Source organism: Phyllostomus hastatus, unplaced genomic scaffold (genome assembly GCF_019186645.2).
Source record: "Phyllostomus hastatus isolate PE091 unplaced genomic scaffold, TTU_PhHast_1.1 phas_scaffold_182, whole genome shotgun sequence".
Classification (NCBI taxonomy): Eukaryota; Metazoa; Chordata; class Mammalia; order Chiroptera; family Phyllostomidae; genus Phyllostomus; species Phyllostomus hastatus.
The window spans coordinates 3,115,471-3,130,993 of NW_025334013.1; the positions used below are offsets into that span (position 1 = coordinate 3,115,471).

The 15,523-nt window shown below is 54.0% G+C and overlaps 1 protein-coding gene across 1 annotated transcript in view; it reads right to left on the reverse strand.

Annotated features, from left to right (window-relative positions):
• The window catches only part of DNAJC11 (DnaJ heat shock protein family (Hsp40) member C11), a 48,396-nt gene extending 33,103 nt beyond the window's left edge, over positions 1 to 15,293 (reverse strand). The window contains exon 1 of the mRNA XM_045859862.1: positions 15,166 to 15,293. Within this exon, the coding sequence (XP_045715818.1) occupies positions 15,166 to 15,237 (72 nt within the window). The 5' untranslated portion in view covers positions 15,238 to 15,293. The remainder of the gene's footprint in view (positions 1 to 15,165) is intronic.
• Between the last annotated feature and the right edge of the window lie 230 nt (positions 15,294 to 15,523).

Consider the following 15,523-nt stretch of genomic DNA (forward strand, 5'->3'; position numbering starts at 1 on the left):
CTGTTGGCTGTACCGTGTAAAAACAAAATTTCTGCAATAAGGCACACAAAAGATAAAAAGGTATACAGAATAGAAAGTAGAGTTGTATTTGCAGATGTCATCTATGTAGAAAGTCATCAAGAATCTACAAAAAAGCTACCGCTAAGTAATTTCAGCCAGGCAAGCATCAACACAGAACTGAAGCAGTGTACAAGGACAGCACGGTCCGCAGCACCACCCACACGCATGCGCTCCTCGGAGCGAAGCTTAACAAGCACGCGCAGAGCCTGCGCACAGCAGACCGCACCGCGGACGGAGGTTAAACAGGACTGGGGAGGATGGGGAGAGAAACCGTCTTCGTGCACCAGAAGGTTCAGTGTTTCTAAGACGCCAAACTTTCCCAAAGCGGCGGACAGGTTCAGTACAATCCAGCCGGGATCCCAGCATCAACGGCAGGAGGAGGAGGGCAGGGCAGAGATTGAATGTTACTCCAGTTAAGCTGGTGTAAACTCAGATCAGAGTGTTGTAACTTCAGGATGTAAATGCAACCACAAAGAAAATGGTTAAAAAAATACGCGTGAAAGGAAATGAGGAGGGAATTAGAGCGTTTCGCTACAAGAAATCAGCCGCGCACAAACGGCAGTAATGAGGGGAAGGAGGGACGAAAAGCTACAAAGCACACTGAAGACAAAGACCAAAGTGGCAGAAATAGGACCATCCTATTCATGACTTTAAACGCTTTAAATTACTTTGAGTGGGTCAGATTCTTCAGTCAAAAGGCAGACCTGGCAGAACGGATACGAAGAAAACAGACCAGCTATTTGCCGGCTACAGGGACCCGCCGTAGCCCTGAAAACACGGACAGGCTGAATGAACAAAGACACGGCCTGCAGCTCGTACCCGGACAAGAGCAGGGGAGCCCGCGCTGCTATCAGACAACATAGGCTTCACCTCAAAAAACGTGGCCGGACACGAAGGGCACGCTATAGCACAGAAGGCTCAATGCAGCAAGAAGACAGAACGTACCCAATGGCAGGCAGAAGGAAGCAAAAACTGACAGATGCGAAGGGCGGGACAGGTGGTCGGAGACTTCGGTGTCCTACTCGGTGACGGTGACAACAGCCGGACACTTGAACCACACACATCAACTGGGTCTAACAAACATTACGTACGTAAAACGCTCTTCCCCACAAGAGGACACGGTCATCTTATTTGCATGCGAACATTCTCCAGGAGAGACCGTCTGCTAAGCCACAAATTCAGTCTCAGCAGGTTTAAAAATGCAGACCCACGAGGCACCTTCTCTGAGTACCGTGGGATGCGGTCAGAAACCAGCAACAGAAAGAAGACCAGAAAATGCACGAATTTGTGGAAATGAATCTTTTTTTTCTTCCTTTTAAAAAATTAAGTATATTTTATTGATTATGCTAGTACAGTTTTCCCAGTTTCCCCCCTTTATCCCCCTCCGCCCTGTGCCCCCCAACCCTCCAGCATCCCCCCTTAGTTCATGTTCATGGGTTGTCCATATAATCCATTCCTGTGATTCTGTTCCTGTTCTACTTATTTGTTTAGTTGTTGGTTTTTTAGGTTCAGTTGTTGGCAGTTGTGAGTTTGTCGTCATTTTACTGTTCATAGTTTTGATCTTCTTTTTTCTTAGGTAAGTCCCTTTAACATTTCATATAATAAGGGCTTGGTGATGATGATACTCCTTCAACTTGACCTTATCTGGGAAGCACTGTATCTGTCCTTCCATTCTAAATGACAGCTTTGCTAGATAGAGCAATCTTGGATGTAGGTCCTTGCCTTTTATGACTTGGAATACTTCTTTCTAGTCCCTTCTTGCCTGTAAGGTTCCTTTTGAGAAATCAGCCGATAGTTTTATGGGAACTCCTTTATAGTTAACTGTCTCCTCTTCTCTTGCTGCTTTTAAGATTCTCTCCTTATCTTTAATCTTGGGTAACTTAATTATGTGTCTTGGTGAGTTCCTGCTTGGGCCCAATTTCTTTGGGACTCTCTGGGCTTCCCGGAAGTGTATTTCCTTAGCCAGATTGGTGAAGTTTTCCTTCTTATTAGTTCAAATAAGTTTTGAATTTCTTGCTCTTCCTCTTCTCCTCTGGCGCCCCTGTGATTTGAATGTTGGAGCGTTTAAAGTTGTCCCAGAGCTTTCTGAGCCTCTCTTCATTTTTTTGGATTCTTGTTTCTTCATTCTGTTCTGGTTGGATGTTTATTTCTTCATTTTGTTTCAAATCCTTGGTCTGAGTCCCCGTTTCCTTCCCTTCACTTCCCGGTTGGTTCCCTGTGCATTTTCCTTTCTTTCACGTTGCATAGCCTTCACTTCTTCCTTCATTTTGTGACGGAACTCCATCATTTCTGTGAGCACCCTGATTCCCAGTGTTTTGAGCTCTGCATCAGATAGGTTGGCTATCTTCTTTGTTCTTTTTCTGGAGTTTTGATCTGTTCTTTCCTTTGGGCCATATTTCTCTGTCTTGGCACGCCTATTATGTTGTAAGGGGCAGAGCCTTAGGTATTCCCAGGGCGGGGCCACCCTCCTGGCTGTGCTGTGGTGCTGTCTGTGGGGGAGGGGCCAGAGAGGGAACCACGTGGCTCACCTTCAGCTCCAGCCCCACTTCTCAACTCCCCAGTGAGACCGGAGGTCTCTCCCACCGCGGCAACCCGGGCCCGAGCCCACAGTGAGCTCTGAGTCTCCGTTTCCCGTTGGCCCAGCCCTGTCCCCCTGCCCCGCTGCCTTGCCCTGGAGTTCTCTCCATCCGCCCCCCGGTCTGGTTGGTCTGCTTGACTGTTTCTTTAACTCTGTGGTTGTCGGAGTTCCATGCAGTTTGGTTTCCTGGCACTTCTGGTTGTTTACTGATTTTAGATTGGTTGTGATCCTCCTTTTGGTTGTGTGAGGAAGCCAAGGATTTCCACCTACACCTCCATCCTGGCCAGAACCCTCCTATGTCTTCACTCTGAGTAATTTTTCTCATATTAATTGTTTGAGTAATGTCTCCCTCCTTCATCTTGCTTAGTTTAATATGTAAGAATTGGTCTTCTAATGTAAAATGTTTACTTCTTTGGAAATTGCCTCATCTTTATCTTCCAGCCTCTCTATAGAATTTTTTGTTATATTTTACCTTCCAAGCGCTCCCTTTAAATACAACCTGTCCGAAGGGTCACCACACCGTCACTTCTTACACGTGCCCCTCCCCCTAGGACACCCGAGTTCTCCGACCCCCCCGCCCCGCCCCGTCCGCGCCCTGCAGTTCCCCACACTGTGTGTGCGATGCCAGGACCGGCCCTGGAGCCTTCCTCCCGCAACACCCCCGGCTCTCCCCAACCAGGTCACCTGGGGCGGTCAGATCTGACGCCGCCCTCCGGGAGCTCTGTGCGGCCAGCCCCTGTGGTCAGAGAACCGGGGGAGCCTGGGCGGGGCCCCGGGAGCTTCTCGGGGCAGCCTTTTCCCCGAGATAGGTTCCTCCTCCAGGGAGGCGCCCAGGCCACCCCTGGACGTCCTGCTTTGGCTGGGGCACCCCTCCCGCCCTCTGCTGCGCCTACGTCTGGGCCCCAAAGACCCTTGCTCGCTTCTCCAGGGAAGAACCCTCCCGTCTCCTGCACGGGCAGCTCACGCATCTCATCTCACCGGCACGAAGAACCAGCATGGAGACCGTCACGAAAAGGGACGACCCGCCCAGGCTGGCGCGGCGCGGCGGGCTGTGGTGTCGTCCAGCAACAGGAGGGTTGTGGGTGTGGTCCCTGGTCGGGGCGCTAGGACAGGCAACGCCACTGATGCCTCTCTCACACCCACGGTGCTCCCCCTCCCCTTCTCTCTCTAGAGCAACGGAGAAACGTCCTCGGGTGAGGATTGAAAAAGAACTATAGGAAACGGAAAAACCTGTCAACCAAAGGGTAGCCAAAAGAAGAAAAGGGCACCCGTTTCTAAACTGCACTTGTTTGTTTACTGGTGAGGGTGCGCCTCTCCCAAACACTCCGTTTCTTCTTCGGGATAACCTGTGTGTTTCCTCTGTGCCGCTTTCCCGCCGGGGCGTCCGCTCAGCTTCCCTTCTGATTTCCAAGGGTTCTTTATATGTATTAGACACATGAATCTTTTATCAAATAAATATAGTACAGATTCCTCGGAGTCTTTTGTGTTTGATTTTTTCCTAGGTTTTACTTTTTTTTCCCTGTAACAAACTCCAAAGTTTCTCATTTTTACAAAATCAAAGCTATCAATTGTGTCTTTTCTGATTTGTGCATCATGCTTAGAAATGTCTCCTGACTCCAATCTCGCCATATTCGCTTCCCTTAAATAATTAAGCAACCGAAGAAGTTGTTCCATTTTCTCTCACGTGGGTTCAAGTGCGGGAGACCCTCTCCGGAGTCGACGGGACGCCGGGCCCTGGGAGGAGGCCCCGCTGCGCTGACTCCCCAGCCCCACCCGACAGCGCCGGCCACAGCCGCGGGGAGCACGCGGCTGCACCAGGCCTGGGCCGGCAGGCAGGCTAGGTCACGGCTGCCCAAGCGTGTGCGGGCCCCTGGGGAGTCCCTGCGGAGTCCCTGAGACCCTTTTATGGGGCCTCGGTCAAAACTACGTTGGTGGTTAAGACTCAGCTGGTTTTCCCCTTTCCTCGTTTTCTGATGAGGCCACACGATGTGTGACAACATCACTGTCTTGATGGTTAACAGAATGTGTACCTATTCATTCTTATGTTTTCCAGACATTTCTAAGGTGCCAATTCCAGGGTATAAATATGCAAGTCTTCAGAGAGTAACTCAGTGGGCTCTCGGCTACTCTGCTGTGGCCTCACCAGCTCCCCCTCGTTCTGTCTGCTGCGGCGCCCGTGTATGGTGGACATCTGCACACACTCGTTAGTGCTCGATGTATAGCTGTTTTCAAACCCTTGAGTCATCCTTGTGCTTATTATGCCGGCATACAAGAAGTATACTTTGTGTCTTGTTTCACAACATTTTATCAGCTATCCGGTTTCCTGAGCTGTAACCCACGTGAAGTGAAGCTCCCAGGGGCCCACGAGAGCTTCGGGCTGTCACGGGGTCCCGAGAGCAGAAAGTCGGGGGGCTGCTGGGTTGCAGGATCTGGGGGTGGCGAGCCATCCAACCATCCCAAAGGTTTCTCTCTCCCTCGAGTTACACGCCCAGCTCAGGTCAGCGAGTCGCCTGCTTGGCCGTGTCCTCAGGTCCCTGGCTGCCAGAGAAGCCACCCTTGCCACCGCCAAGGTCACCGGGGCTGAGGGAAGGGCAGAGACCCCTGGGCGCACAATGGCGTGGACACACCCCAGCGTGAGGACGACACACATTCCGCTCCCAGCACTGGCTGGGGCTAGTCGCAGGGCCGCATGCCGCCAGGGGGGGACTGGACGTGCAGCCCACCGCGTGCTGGGCAGGCGTGGAGCCCGCGGCCACCGCCAAGGCACTGGGCCGTTCAGCACTTGGAAGACCGGACAGAGCACGTGAGCAGCAGCCTCCTCCGGACACCGCAGGGCGGGGACGCCCCCCGCCCCGCGACCTCTGCGCCTGACGCCTGTGACTCCAAAAGCTCCGACTTCCAGGCTGTCTCTGCGCTGCGGCGTTTCAGCAGCTCAGTCTCCACAAACTACATTCAACTGGATTCGGGGACGTCTGCCCGATTACCACCATTGAAGATTCACTCCCATCCCTATGTTCCACGAAAATCTGAAATAGATGGTGTCAGCTAATAAAAACCTGTCATTTTAAATGATACTCGGCACTCACAGAATTTAAGGAAAAAACAGATTTCAGAGCTAACCCCCACCCAGAGAGCATGGTGCTTTGTGCTGAGTAAGAGCTCTTCGTGGAGAGAGAGGGCGCTTAAGAGCATCTGGCACCCCTGGGCGGGCACTGCTCCCACGGGAGACGCGGCCACTGCTCATGGGGCGCTGCGACGCAGCCACGGAGCGGGCCTTGGACGACCTTCCACCTTCACTTTGTAAAGGTCCCCGCCACACAGTCTGAAGCCTCGCACAGCAAAACCGCCCTGCCGTCCTCTGCCGCCACGCAGAACCCCTTGGGGGGTGGGGGGGCCTGCAGATAAGTGCCCACACGTGGGCCTCGCCTTCCGCGCCGTGCCCAGCGCAGACGGACCAGCTCGCTCTGCCTGACCCACCCGTGCAGGGAGCTTCCCAACTAGAACAGAACTGCAGGTGGGGCTAACCCGGGTCTACAGCAACAATTCAGCTCTACTCAACAGACAAAAGCAAAAACCGGACAAGAATAAACCGGATGCACCCAAAACTTCCTCGCTCCTACGAGGATCATTCCTGGTGTTGGAACTACAGGGGGAGGACGGTCGCTGTCGGCCAGGCAGGAGGAGGGCGGGCCCGCAGGGGAGGCCGCACCCCCGCCCCCACCCCGGCAGGGCTGCGGTCTCGCACGCACGGAGGCCCCACACGCCTTGGCTTACCTGGGCTCTGGCCGAAGGGCCAGTGTGTCTGAATGTGCTGTCTTACTCTTGCACCTGACTTTGAGCAATTTTTAAAAGGGGAAATTCAGATTTTTCCAACTGATAATTGATGAACTCCTTTCAGTGACTCCAAGGAGTTCCTCCAGAATGATCTGCTGCCAGCATTGCAATGTGATCCTCAAGAATACAACGGGTTCCGCAACCACTATGTAAGACGCGCCCAGGCCCGGCCAGGAGAGGCGAGGCCAGGGTGGCGAAACGTCTGCGGAGTGTCAGCCTGGCCTAGGTGTGGCAGGAAGGAGCTAGTCCCTGCCCTCAAGGAGATCACAAACTAGGGGTGTGTGTGTGTCCGTGTATGTGTTTCCCCTAAAAACTCACACACAAGTTCAAGTGAACAGTTCACAAGAACCACCACTGGTGTGGGCGTTAGTTCAGGGCAGTGGGGACGCAAAGAGAACTCCGCGGAGACGGTGGGTCCAGATGGGAACGCAGAACACGGGCTGTGATTTGCTAAGGTGTCCAAGACAGGCTGGGCCTTTCCCGGGGAAGCAAATGCCCGAGAGAAAGCAGTTTAAGGAGGCGGGAAGGAGGCAAGAGACCCATCTACCTGCTCGCTCATTCAGCAAACAAACATCAGCACGTACCATGCTGTGCTGGGGGTGTGACAGCGAACGAGATGGCCACTGTCCAACCCCACGGAGCTTACGTGGGAGAAGGGGGGGGGGACACCGTCTTGGAGCCGGCAGGAAGTGCACAAAACGTCTCATGCGCAGAGCTGTGAAAAGGGAGCCGAGAGTCTGACCCCCACCCAACAGGGAGGCACAAAGGGGACTGTCTGGGCAGGGAAACCCCGTGGTCAGGATGGTTTGTTAATAGTGACCGTGCAGCCTGGCTAAAACCGACAGAAGTCGAACCAGAGGGGCCAGAAGGAAACCGCCTCGGAAATGCAGGGCTGCGGGGGCGCGGGCGGGGCGGCAGCCTGGAAGTCAAAAAGGCGAGGGGAGGGGCGGGCTGGAGCGAGCGGGTTCCCGACCGACCGAGTGACCCGTGGGACGACCGCAAGGGGCCCACGGGACGTGGAGAAGAGAGTGACGGGCACCCCAGCTTCCGGCTGGGACCCTCGGGTTGGGGGGGCGGCGGGAGGCTGTCGGGCTTCGGAGCGGTGAATTGGGTGCCGCGGCACGGTGCCCGGGGTGGGGGTGGGGGGCAGACAGGGGTGCTGGGCGAGAAAGCACGGCAGGGGGAGCGGTGCTGGTGAGGCCTGAACCTGGGCAACGTCCGAGGGGACAGAGGACGAGCACCTGGCCAGGTGGTGAAGGGGGCACAGGAGGGCGGCACAGGAGCCGGACCCCTGACCCAAAAGCCGCCGAGAAATGCGTAACACGGCAGCCCGGCTCACACGGAACGTCGGTCCACACAACAGGCGGCTCTGGGAGAGTGACAGGCAACCCGCAGAGGGGGACCAGGTGTTTACCAAGTGCCCCCCCCCCCCCCCGCCGGCAGAGGGCTCCAACAGGTCGACAAGGGCCTTCCTTCTTCACCAACCTTTAGGCTCACGGTGGCAATGAAAACATACTGGCGTTCACTCTCCGCGATAACGGGCCCATCACACCTGCATTCCTGCTCAACCCTCCCAGGAGCCCCATGACAATAAAATCACTGTCTGGATTTTACGGACAAAGAAACGGGCCCAGGGAGGTGAAGCAACCGGCCCCAGACCAGGCCGCCAGAAAGTCGAGCTCACACCCGACTTCGAGGGCCTTGCTGTTCAGGCCGATGACCAGTTTCCAGGCTCCACGGCCATCTCTGGCCTCCCCCAAGGCCACCAGCGAAAGCTCGCAGGCGCCTGCTGTGCAGGCGCCGGGCTGGGGGTTCCAGCCGGCCCTCTCCAGCACGTCCGAGCAGCGCCACGCCGCCGGGCGGGCCCCCTGCGTCTCACGCTGTTTGGGAGGCAGCCGGCCCCTGGCGGCCGCTTCCAGACTCTTCAGTCCGGAGAGGCGGGCTCAGGAGAGAAGCAATCACGGCGTGGGTGAGTCGGAAAAGCAGAACCGGAGACTGCTCAAACAAGTCCCAGTTTCCACAACTAGGAATAATCTTTGACCGGAAGTCAGGAAAAAAAAATCCCAGAATCTGTTGGACGCATGAACCCCTACAAGGCAATATAAGTTCCAAAAAGTATTAGGCAACCAGCACCAACAGAACTCTAAACACCAGAAAGAAAGGCTGGGCCCACGTGACCTTCAAGGTTTCTAGGGCAGAGGGAGTCTCTGCTGACCGGGGGTGTGGGTGTGGGTGGGCCCGTGTGGCTACGGGTGGGCCGGGCCTGCAGCCATTCCGACTCCTGGCCGGAGGTCATTCCAAGGGCTTAGGAAATGTCTTCCTACCACTGTACAGTTTTGTTTCACTTCTCTCCCTGCTCACATCCATATTTCTCTGGTGCCCTTGAGACACAACAGTTTAAAAAAAAAGGGCCAGTATCTTAGAGAAATGAGCTCAGGTTCCTTTCTGGGTCAAAATTAATGGTTCGGATCCTATCTTCATATCCAGAGCTTGGCTTATTTTTCCCTGAAAGCCTGACCTTATACTTTCTCTCATCCGTGTCCATCTGTTACGCCCCGCCCACTCGTGCACACTTCTTGCGGCCGAGGCCTGCTGGCATTCTACTGCTGAGGAATGTTCTGGCTCCTGCCGGCCGAGGAGGGAACGCCGTGCACTCACTGCGTGCAGGCCGGGATCCAAGCGGGCCCCAGCCGGCAGGTTCTCGCCCAGGAGGGGGTTCCGCTCTGGGCTCTGAGCCTCTTCAGAGGGGCAGGGCCTGGCCGCTGCGTGCACGGTGACGGCGGCAACAGGGCCACACGATTCCCAGTGGCCTTTTCCTTTTCTGTCACCCTTTTCAACACTTCTGTTATTGGATTCACTCATCTGTTAATTGCCTTAAATCCTTCCTCGAACAAGGCAGGACATAAATAAAATATACAAGTAAAATTAAAATAAGAATTTAAGCCCTGGCCAGTGTGGCTCAGTTGGTCGGGCGTCATCCTGCAAACCGAAAGGTCTAGGGTTCAATTCCCGGTCAGGACACGTGCTTGGGTTGCGGGTTTGGTCCCCAGTCCCGGCTCATTTTGACAGGTACAAAAAGGCAACTGATTGATGTTTCTCCCCCTCTCTAAAAAGCAATGAAAAAATGTCCTCAGGTGGGGATTAAAAGAAAAAAAAAAAAGAACATTTAATAAAAAGTAAACAAAAATTCCAGAGACAGCAAAACGTGCTACTTGTGTGCCCATATTTTCTCCTCTGTTGTCTCATTACTGAACTCACAGCAAGCAGAAAAGCTTTCAATTGGATTCTTGGAGAGGAAGCAAAAAGAGAAGGAAGGTATTTGGGTAGACAGCGCGCAACCGGAGCATTAAACTTTCAGGAAGCAATCGACGGAAATGCCCAGAGCAGAAAGGTGGTAACTAGCTTACAGTTCATTAAAGAAAACACGTTTTAAAATTTAACCGCATGGTGCTTGCTGACCACGCTGAGCCATCAGCGTAACTGGCCGTGTGTCCCTACAGCTCCCTCCCCACCCCGCGTCAAGACCGCCGGACGCCTCCCTGGCCCGGGCCTGGCTCGCTCCCGGCCAGCAGCGCCCAGGCCCGTTGTCACTGGCTGGCGGGGCCTCGGCCTCTGGGCAGGTCCTCCCCTCCCTGCCGGCCCCGGCAGAGCCGACGGCTCCCAACCGTTCCTCTGGGTCCCACTCTGCCTTCGTCCAGACCCTTTAGGGACGATGCCTGTTCCCCGCTCCCACATCCCGTGAGCCCCCACTTCTGGGAACCCCTCCCTTCTACCCTCCAAGTCAAAGCCATGACCGTGCAGGAAGCAGAGTTCCGAGAGATAACTGTCTTTTGAAAAGAAAAAGAAAAAGAAAAAAAAAACCCCTCAGGATTTTGAACAGAAAGAGCAAAGAAGGCTTTGGGGAGTCATAACCTAGCGCTAACCCTGAGCTCCGGCACGACATTTTTTATCAGCACACGAGACAGGCAGCAGGTCTGGCCAGGAGGAAGCACGCCGCCGCTTTCTAGGGGCACGCACATCTTTTCAAATTCAGCGAAGCCTCATGCTTATCAAAATTCAAGAAGTAACAATAAACGTTATCTGAATATGTGCTTCCACCAGGCATTTCGCTACCCCTCACTTCACTGCCGTACTCCGGCGTACAGCACCCCGCCACAGGAAGTGCTTAACACGTCATCCCACGTTAGCCGGCACTTGGAAGTCAAAGGGAGGGCCAAGTGGTCCAGCTGAGCGGCCCAGAGGCACGGCCTCCCCCCCCCCCCCGCCGTGAGACGGTGCACTCGCAGGCCGGCCCCGGCGCTCCAGTGCAGCTTCCTCGGGCTCTCAACGGCTCTGCGGACTGTGGTCCACCATCCAATGGAGACTTTGCAAGGACGTGTTCAAGGTCACCCAAGTGGCAGCGTGCGCTGAAACTCCTGCTCCTGGTGACGACCAAGCCCCTTGGCCTCTTCAGCTGAGAGAATGTGATCACCTGGGTAAGTCGGGTCTTTGAACCCCCAAGGCTCAACACTGCTCGCCCCGTGCACTCTGACCTCAGTCACGGTTGAAATGGGAAACTCGGAACATAACGCTGTAGATGGGAAACGCGAAGGCCCTCTCACACCCGTCTCTGCAGGGCTCCTTAAGACCCACCATGAGGTTAGATAAGCAACGAGGGAACACACACAGCACCTCCCTGCTGTAGGCAGAGGGCCCGAGTGTGCCCAGGGCATAGCTGCCCCTCTGAACCCCCTTTCTGCAGGCGACCACCCTCTGCTGGCTGGGGCGGGGGTTGGGTCACTTTGTGAAATGGCCCTTTCCTCCCACCGGCAGCCCCAGCTCGAAGGTTCAGCACCGCCCCCACCCCCCAGCCCTTTGGTGCGGGCTGAAGCTAGGGAAACCCAGACGACCACAAACTGTGGAAAGAACGATGCACCCTATACCAGGGGAGGGATGCAAGTGCAGGGACTTTGGGAAAACCTTCTACTGGCCGGTGATGATTCTAGTTTCACGGCTGTTAATTGAGGAAGGGTGAAGATCACAGAACATGGACCTTCATACAAGTACCGCAAGAAGAAAACCTTTTTACTTAAGTGTACTTTTTAACTTAACTGTGTTTTTTTGTTGTTTAAAACTTCAAAAGGAGCCCTGGCTGGCGCAGCTCAGTGGATTGAGCGCGGGCTGCGAATGTGAACCAAAGTGTTGCAGGTTCGATTCCCAGTCAGGGCACATGCCTGGGTGGCAGGCCACGGCCCCCAGCAACCGCACACTGATGTTTCTCTCGCTCTCTTTCTCCCTCCCTTCCCTCTCTAAAAATAAACAAATAAAATCTTTTAAAAAAAGTTAAGTAATCTTAAAAAAAAAAAAACAAACAGACTTCAAAAGGAGATTGGCAACTTCAAGATTAAACAGGCTGGGATCAGAGATCTTAAAACCAGGCATCAGCCCTGCTGAACAACAGGTGCAAACTGAAACTCTTTCAAAGGTAATTCAACATTGATAAAGTAGGAACTGTCAATTATTTAGGAATAAATTAGGTTTAAAAAGCACCAATTAAAATGTCTAAAAAATACAAGGATCAAGAAAATTTTACTACTGTTCAGGAATCCTTTTTCCAAATGAATTTCGGGAAACCTGTCTCAGAAATCTCAGCTCGGGTAGATTTTAGGCACCTGTGGTGCATCCGACCACGCGAAGCCAGAAATGCTGGACAGACTTCAGTGCACTCAGGTGACAGCAAATAACTCCTCCCCTCCGTGTGGGGCAGCCAGTGGCTCTACTCTGTAAACAAGAAATCAGAACACTAGAGAACGGGAATCATTAAAGATCAGGGAAGTCTTCTTTATAACAGAACTGGGCGGTCCTGTCTAGCTGCCTGCCTGCTTCACTATCTGGGACCTGATTTAGGGGGACATTTTAAAATTTAAAACCTGGGAATTTTTTTTTTAACTCCTTACCCAAGGACATACCCATTGATTTTAGAGAGAGGAAGGAGGGAGAGAAACATTGGTTGCCTACCAAATCTGCAACCCAGGCATGTGCTGCGACCGGGAGTTGAACCTGCGACCCTTTGGCTCATGGGAGGAGGCTCCAAACAACTGAGCCGCACTGGCCAGTGCTGGGAAGGGAGACTCCTAAGCTGATTACTCCAATTGTAACTCTGTATTCTGACTCTAATTTTTAAATACAATTCGCTAGGTTTGTATCAGGTTGCTTCCATTTGAGATTTCTAGGGGAAAGTCTCTGAACTTCCTGAACGCGGTGTTTGAAAGATACTGTTTTGAAGGTAGTCCCACGTGTTGGTGGGAAGAAGATCTGATCTCCTCCAGTTACACTGAAATGGCATCAAGCTGTAGAACTGACAGCAAATGTACCAACAGGTGCTACTACCCCCTTTCCACCACACATGTGAGATTACTTCTACTTTTTCTCTCATTCTCCAACTAAATGGTGTTTTAACTTCTGGTTACTTTCTGATTTCTCTCTCTCACACACACACACCCCAGTAAAAAGATCAAGTCCACCTTTAGAGCTTCTCTTATGGCATCAAGAGATGAAACCTGCAAAGCACACCTTTTACAGAGCTTTTCTGACGAAGTTGGCACTTTGCTAGAGGACATGTTTACAGGGATTTTACTTACAGCCATACATATGGGGAGTGCCTTCACTCAATGGGACTAGGAAAAAAATTCTTTAAAGAAATAATTCTTTGGCTCTCACCCATCAATCAGTCCAGTAACAATGACAAGTCCTCAGATGCCAGAAGCTTCAAGAGACACATGTTTACCTAGGACTCTGGCTAAGCCCATTATCATAGATCTTTTTGATAATTTGCAGCCAAGATTCAGTAAGCCTGGAGAACAGGTCGGCGGCTGGTCCATCACTGATGACCCAGACTAACTATAAAGAAGTTACAAGAAAGGCTGGCTGGCTTCAGAAAAGCTGGTTTCCTTTACTGCTCTGCTCCTAAGAACCGAAGAAAGCTTACAGAATAACTAGCCAAGTACAGGGTCCAGCACAAATAATGCCCCTTTTGTATTATAAATTTTTTATTACAAAAATCATAAGCGTGTAATTCTGCAAAAGTCATAAGCATGTAATGTAACAATATCACACCCAAGCACACCATATACTATTTTCGGTGACATGTTCAAACTAAAACTATACATTATCACACCCATATTATTACCCTGCCACCCACACTCAAGCAGGCCTTACTTCTGTCAGACCCCGTAACTTCACCGAAAGGGAAAGAAACCGAAGGCCAAAGTGATTTACCCAAAACCTTACTACTGATTAGTTATGGAAACCTCCAGGTGCTCTATAGCAGCCTTAACATGAATCCCAATTCTCCAAGATAATTCCTTAGACATTTTCACAGTAAACGGTTGCTAATGCAGGTGAGAGGTTTGTACATGAGGCGCCGAAGAACCCGGCACCAGGAGCAGCAGCCCCACCGTCCCAGGGCAGGTAAGCCAGGGTGACAGCAGAGAGGTCAAGGGCTGGGGCTCTCCATTGAGGCTGCCCAGGCTGAATTTAGGTTCTTGCACTTCCTAGTGGTTGCCTCCGTTTTCTCAGCCTTGGATCAAGAACTATCCCAACACCTACCTTAAGGGCTGACCTGACAGCTGAATGAGATAATGTAACGGTGAATACCAAGTGTTCACTCAGCACGGCACCAAGCGGGCACTCAAAGAAACCACTGAAAACGAAACCCCCAAACGTTAGCTATTAAGTATCACGCAGATCAGCTACGACTGACAACGCAGACTTGACCAGCTTGGCCTAGGAGAGCCAAACCTGGATAGTTCTGGTCACTGGAAAACCTGGGCTGGAATTAGGGGTTCCCGGGCAGGCCTGGGAAGAACGGACCCAGCAGCTTCGAGATAAATATTCCACTTTCTGACCTGACCTTGGAAGCCTTCCTGTCCTTCACAGTGATCCCGACTGGGCAAGTCAACAAGGAAACGAACCGGGCCCCTGCTAAGCGCCAGACACAGTGTGAGACTCTCTCTTACTGTGTTTTATTCGGAGACAGAACCGGGTATAAGCGCTAGTGTGGACACAGACGCGCACGCAGAGGCCGTGCTTGGGGTGCCACTTTGCTTCCGGCTTTGGAGCTTCGTCCTTATCTGCAGCCTCAGAGTTGGCGCTTAAGTCCGGGAAGCTCTTCCTTCCACTTCCTTCCGCCCGGGGGAAAGAAGGGCACAAGACAAACGCCTTTGAGCCTGGAGTCACTTCGGGGGCCGGACAGACCCCTGGAGAGGTCGCCTGATGGCTTTGACCTTGATACCCGATACTCAGTTTCCCATCCTGCCAGTCGGGGACGTAGACACATCCCCTCGGCCAGGGCAGGTGTGTGACCCGAGCGTGGCACCAGGTCCTGGGGGCCTGGGAACGCCACTGCCGTCTCCACCAGGGGAACCCTGTGCCCTCCTGTGGGTGCGAGGACTCCGGCCTCGCCTGGACCCAGCGCATGCGGCGCAGTGGTCGCCAAGAGCAGGGGCACAGACCACCTGGGACACCCCCAGCACGAGGGTCTGGGCGCTCGGGGCCGCCCGCGGGGCCGCGGCGGTGCACGTCTGGCGGGGTCACGCGGCCTCCCCACCTTCCCCGGCCACCCGCGGCGGGAACGGGGCAGTCGCCGCCAGTCCGGCCCTCCCCAACGACCGCGCCCGGCCTCGGCCCCGACGGCATTGCGCCGCAGGCCTCACCTCCCTGCGCACGTTCAGCAACGAGTAATAGTCTTCATTGTCCAGCTCCTCTTCGCTCAAGGCCGTCGCCATCTTCGCAACCTTTCACCCCGCCAAACCGGCAAGGCGGTGCTCAAGAGGGACCGCGGCCGGCGCGCGCAGGGCGTGGGCCGGCCCGGCGGCGCCACAGCGGCCCCTGGTGGCCGGGAGTCTCGCCGCCGCCGCCGCCGTCCGAGCCCCGTACCGGTGCGCCTGCGCCCGGCTCCCCCGCGCGGCCGAGGGTAGCATGGGGGCCGGGCCCCCACCGCGTGCTGCCCGCGCGCTCCAGCCCGGCGGGCAGCGCTAGGGACGTGTCTGGGCAGGAAGGGCGGCTTGGTGG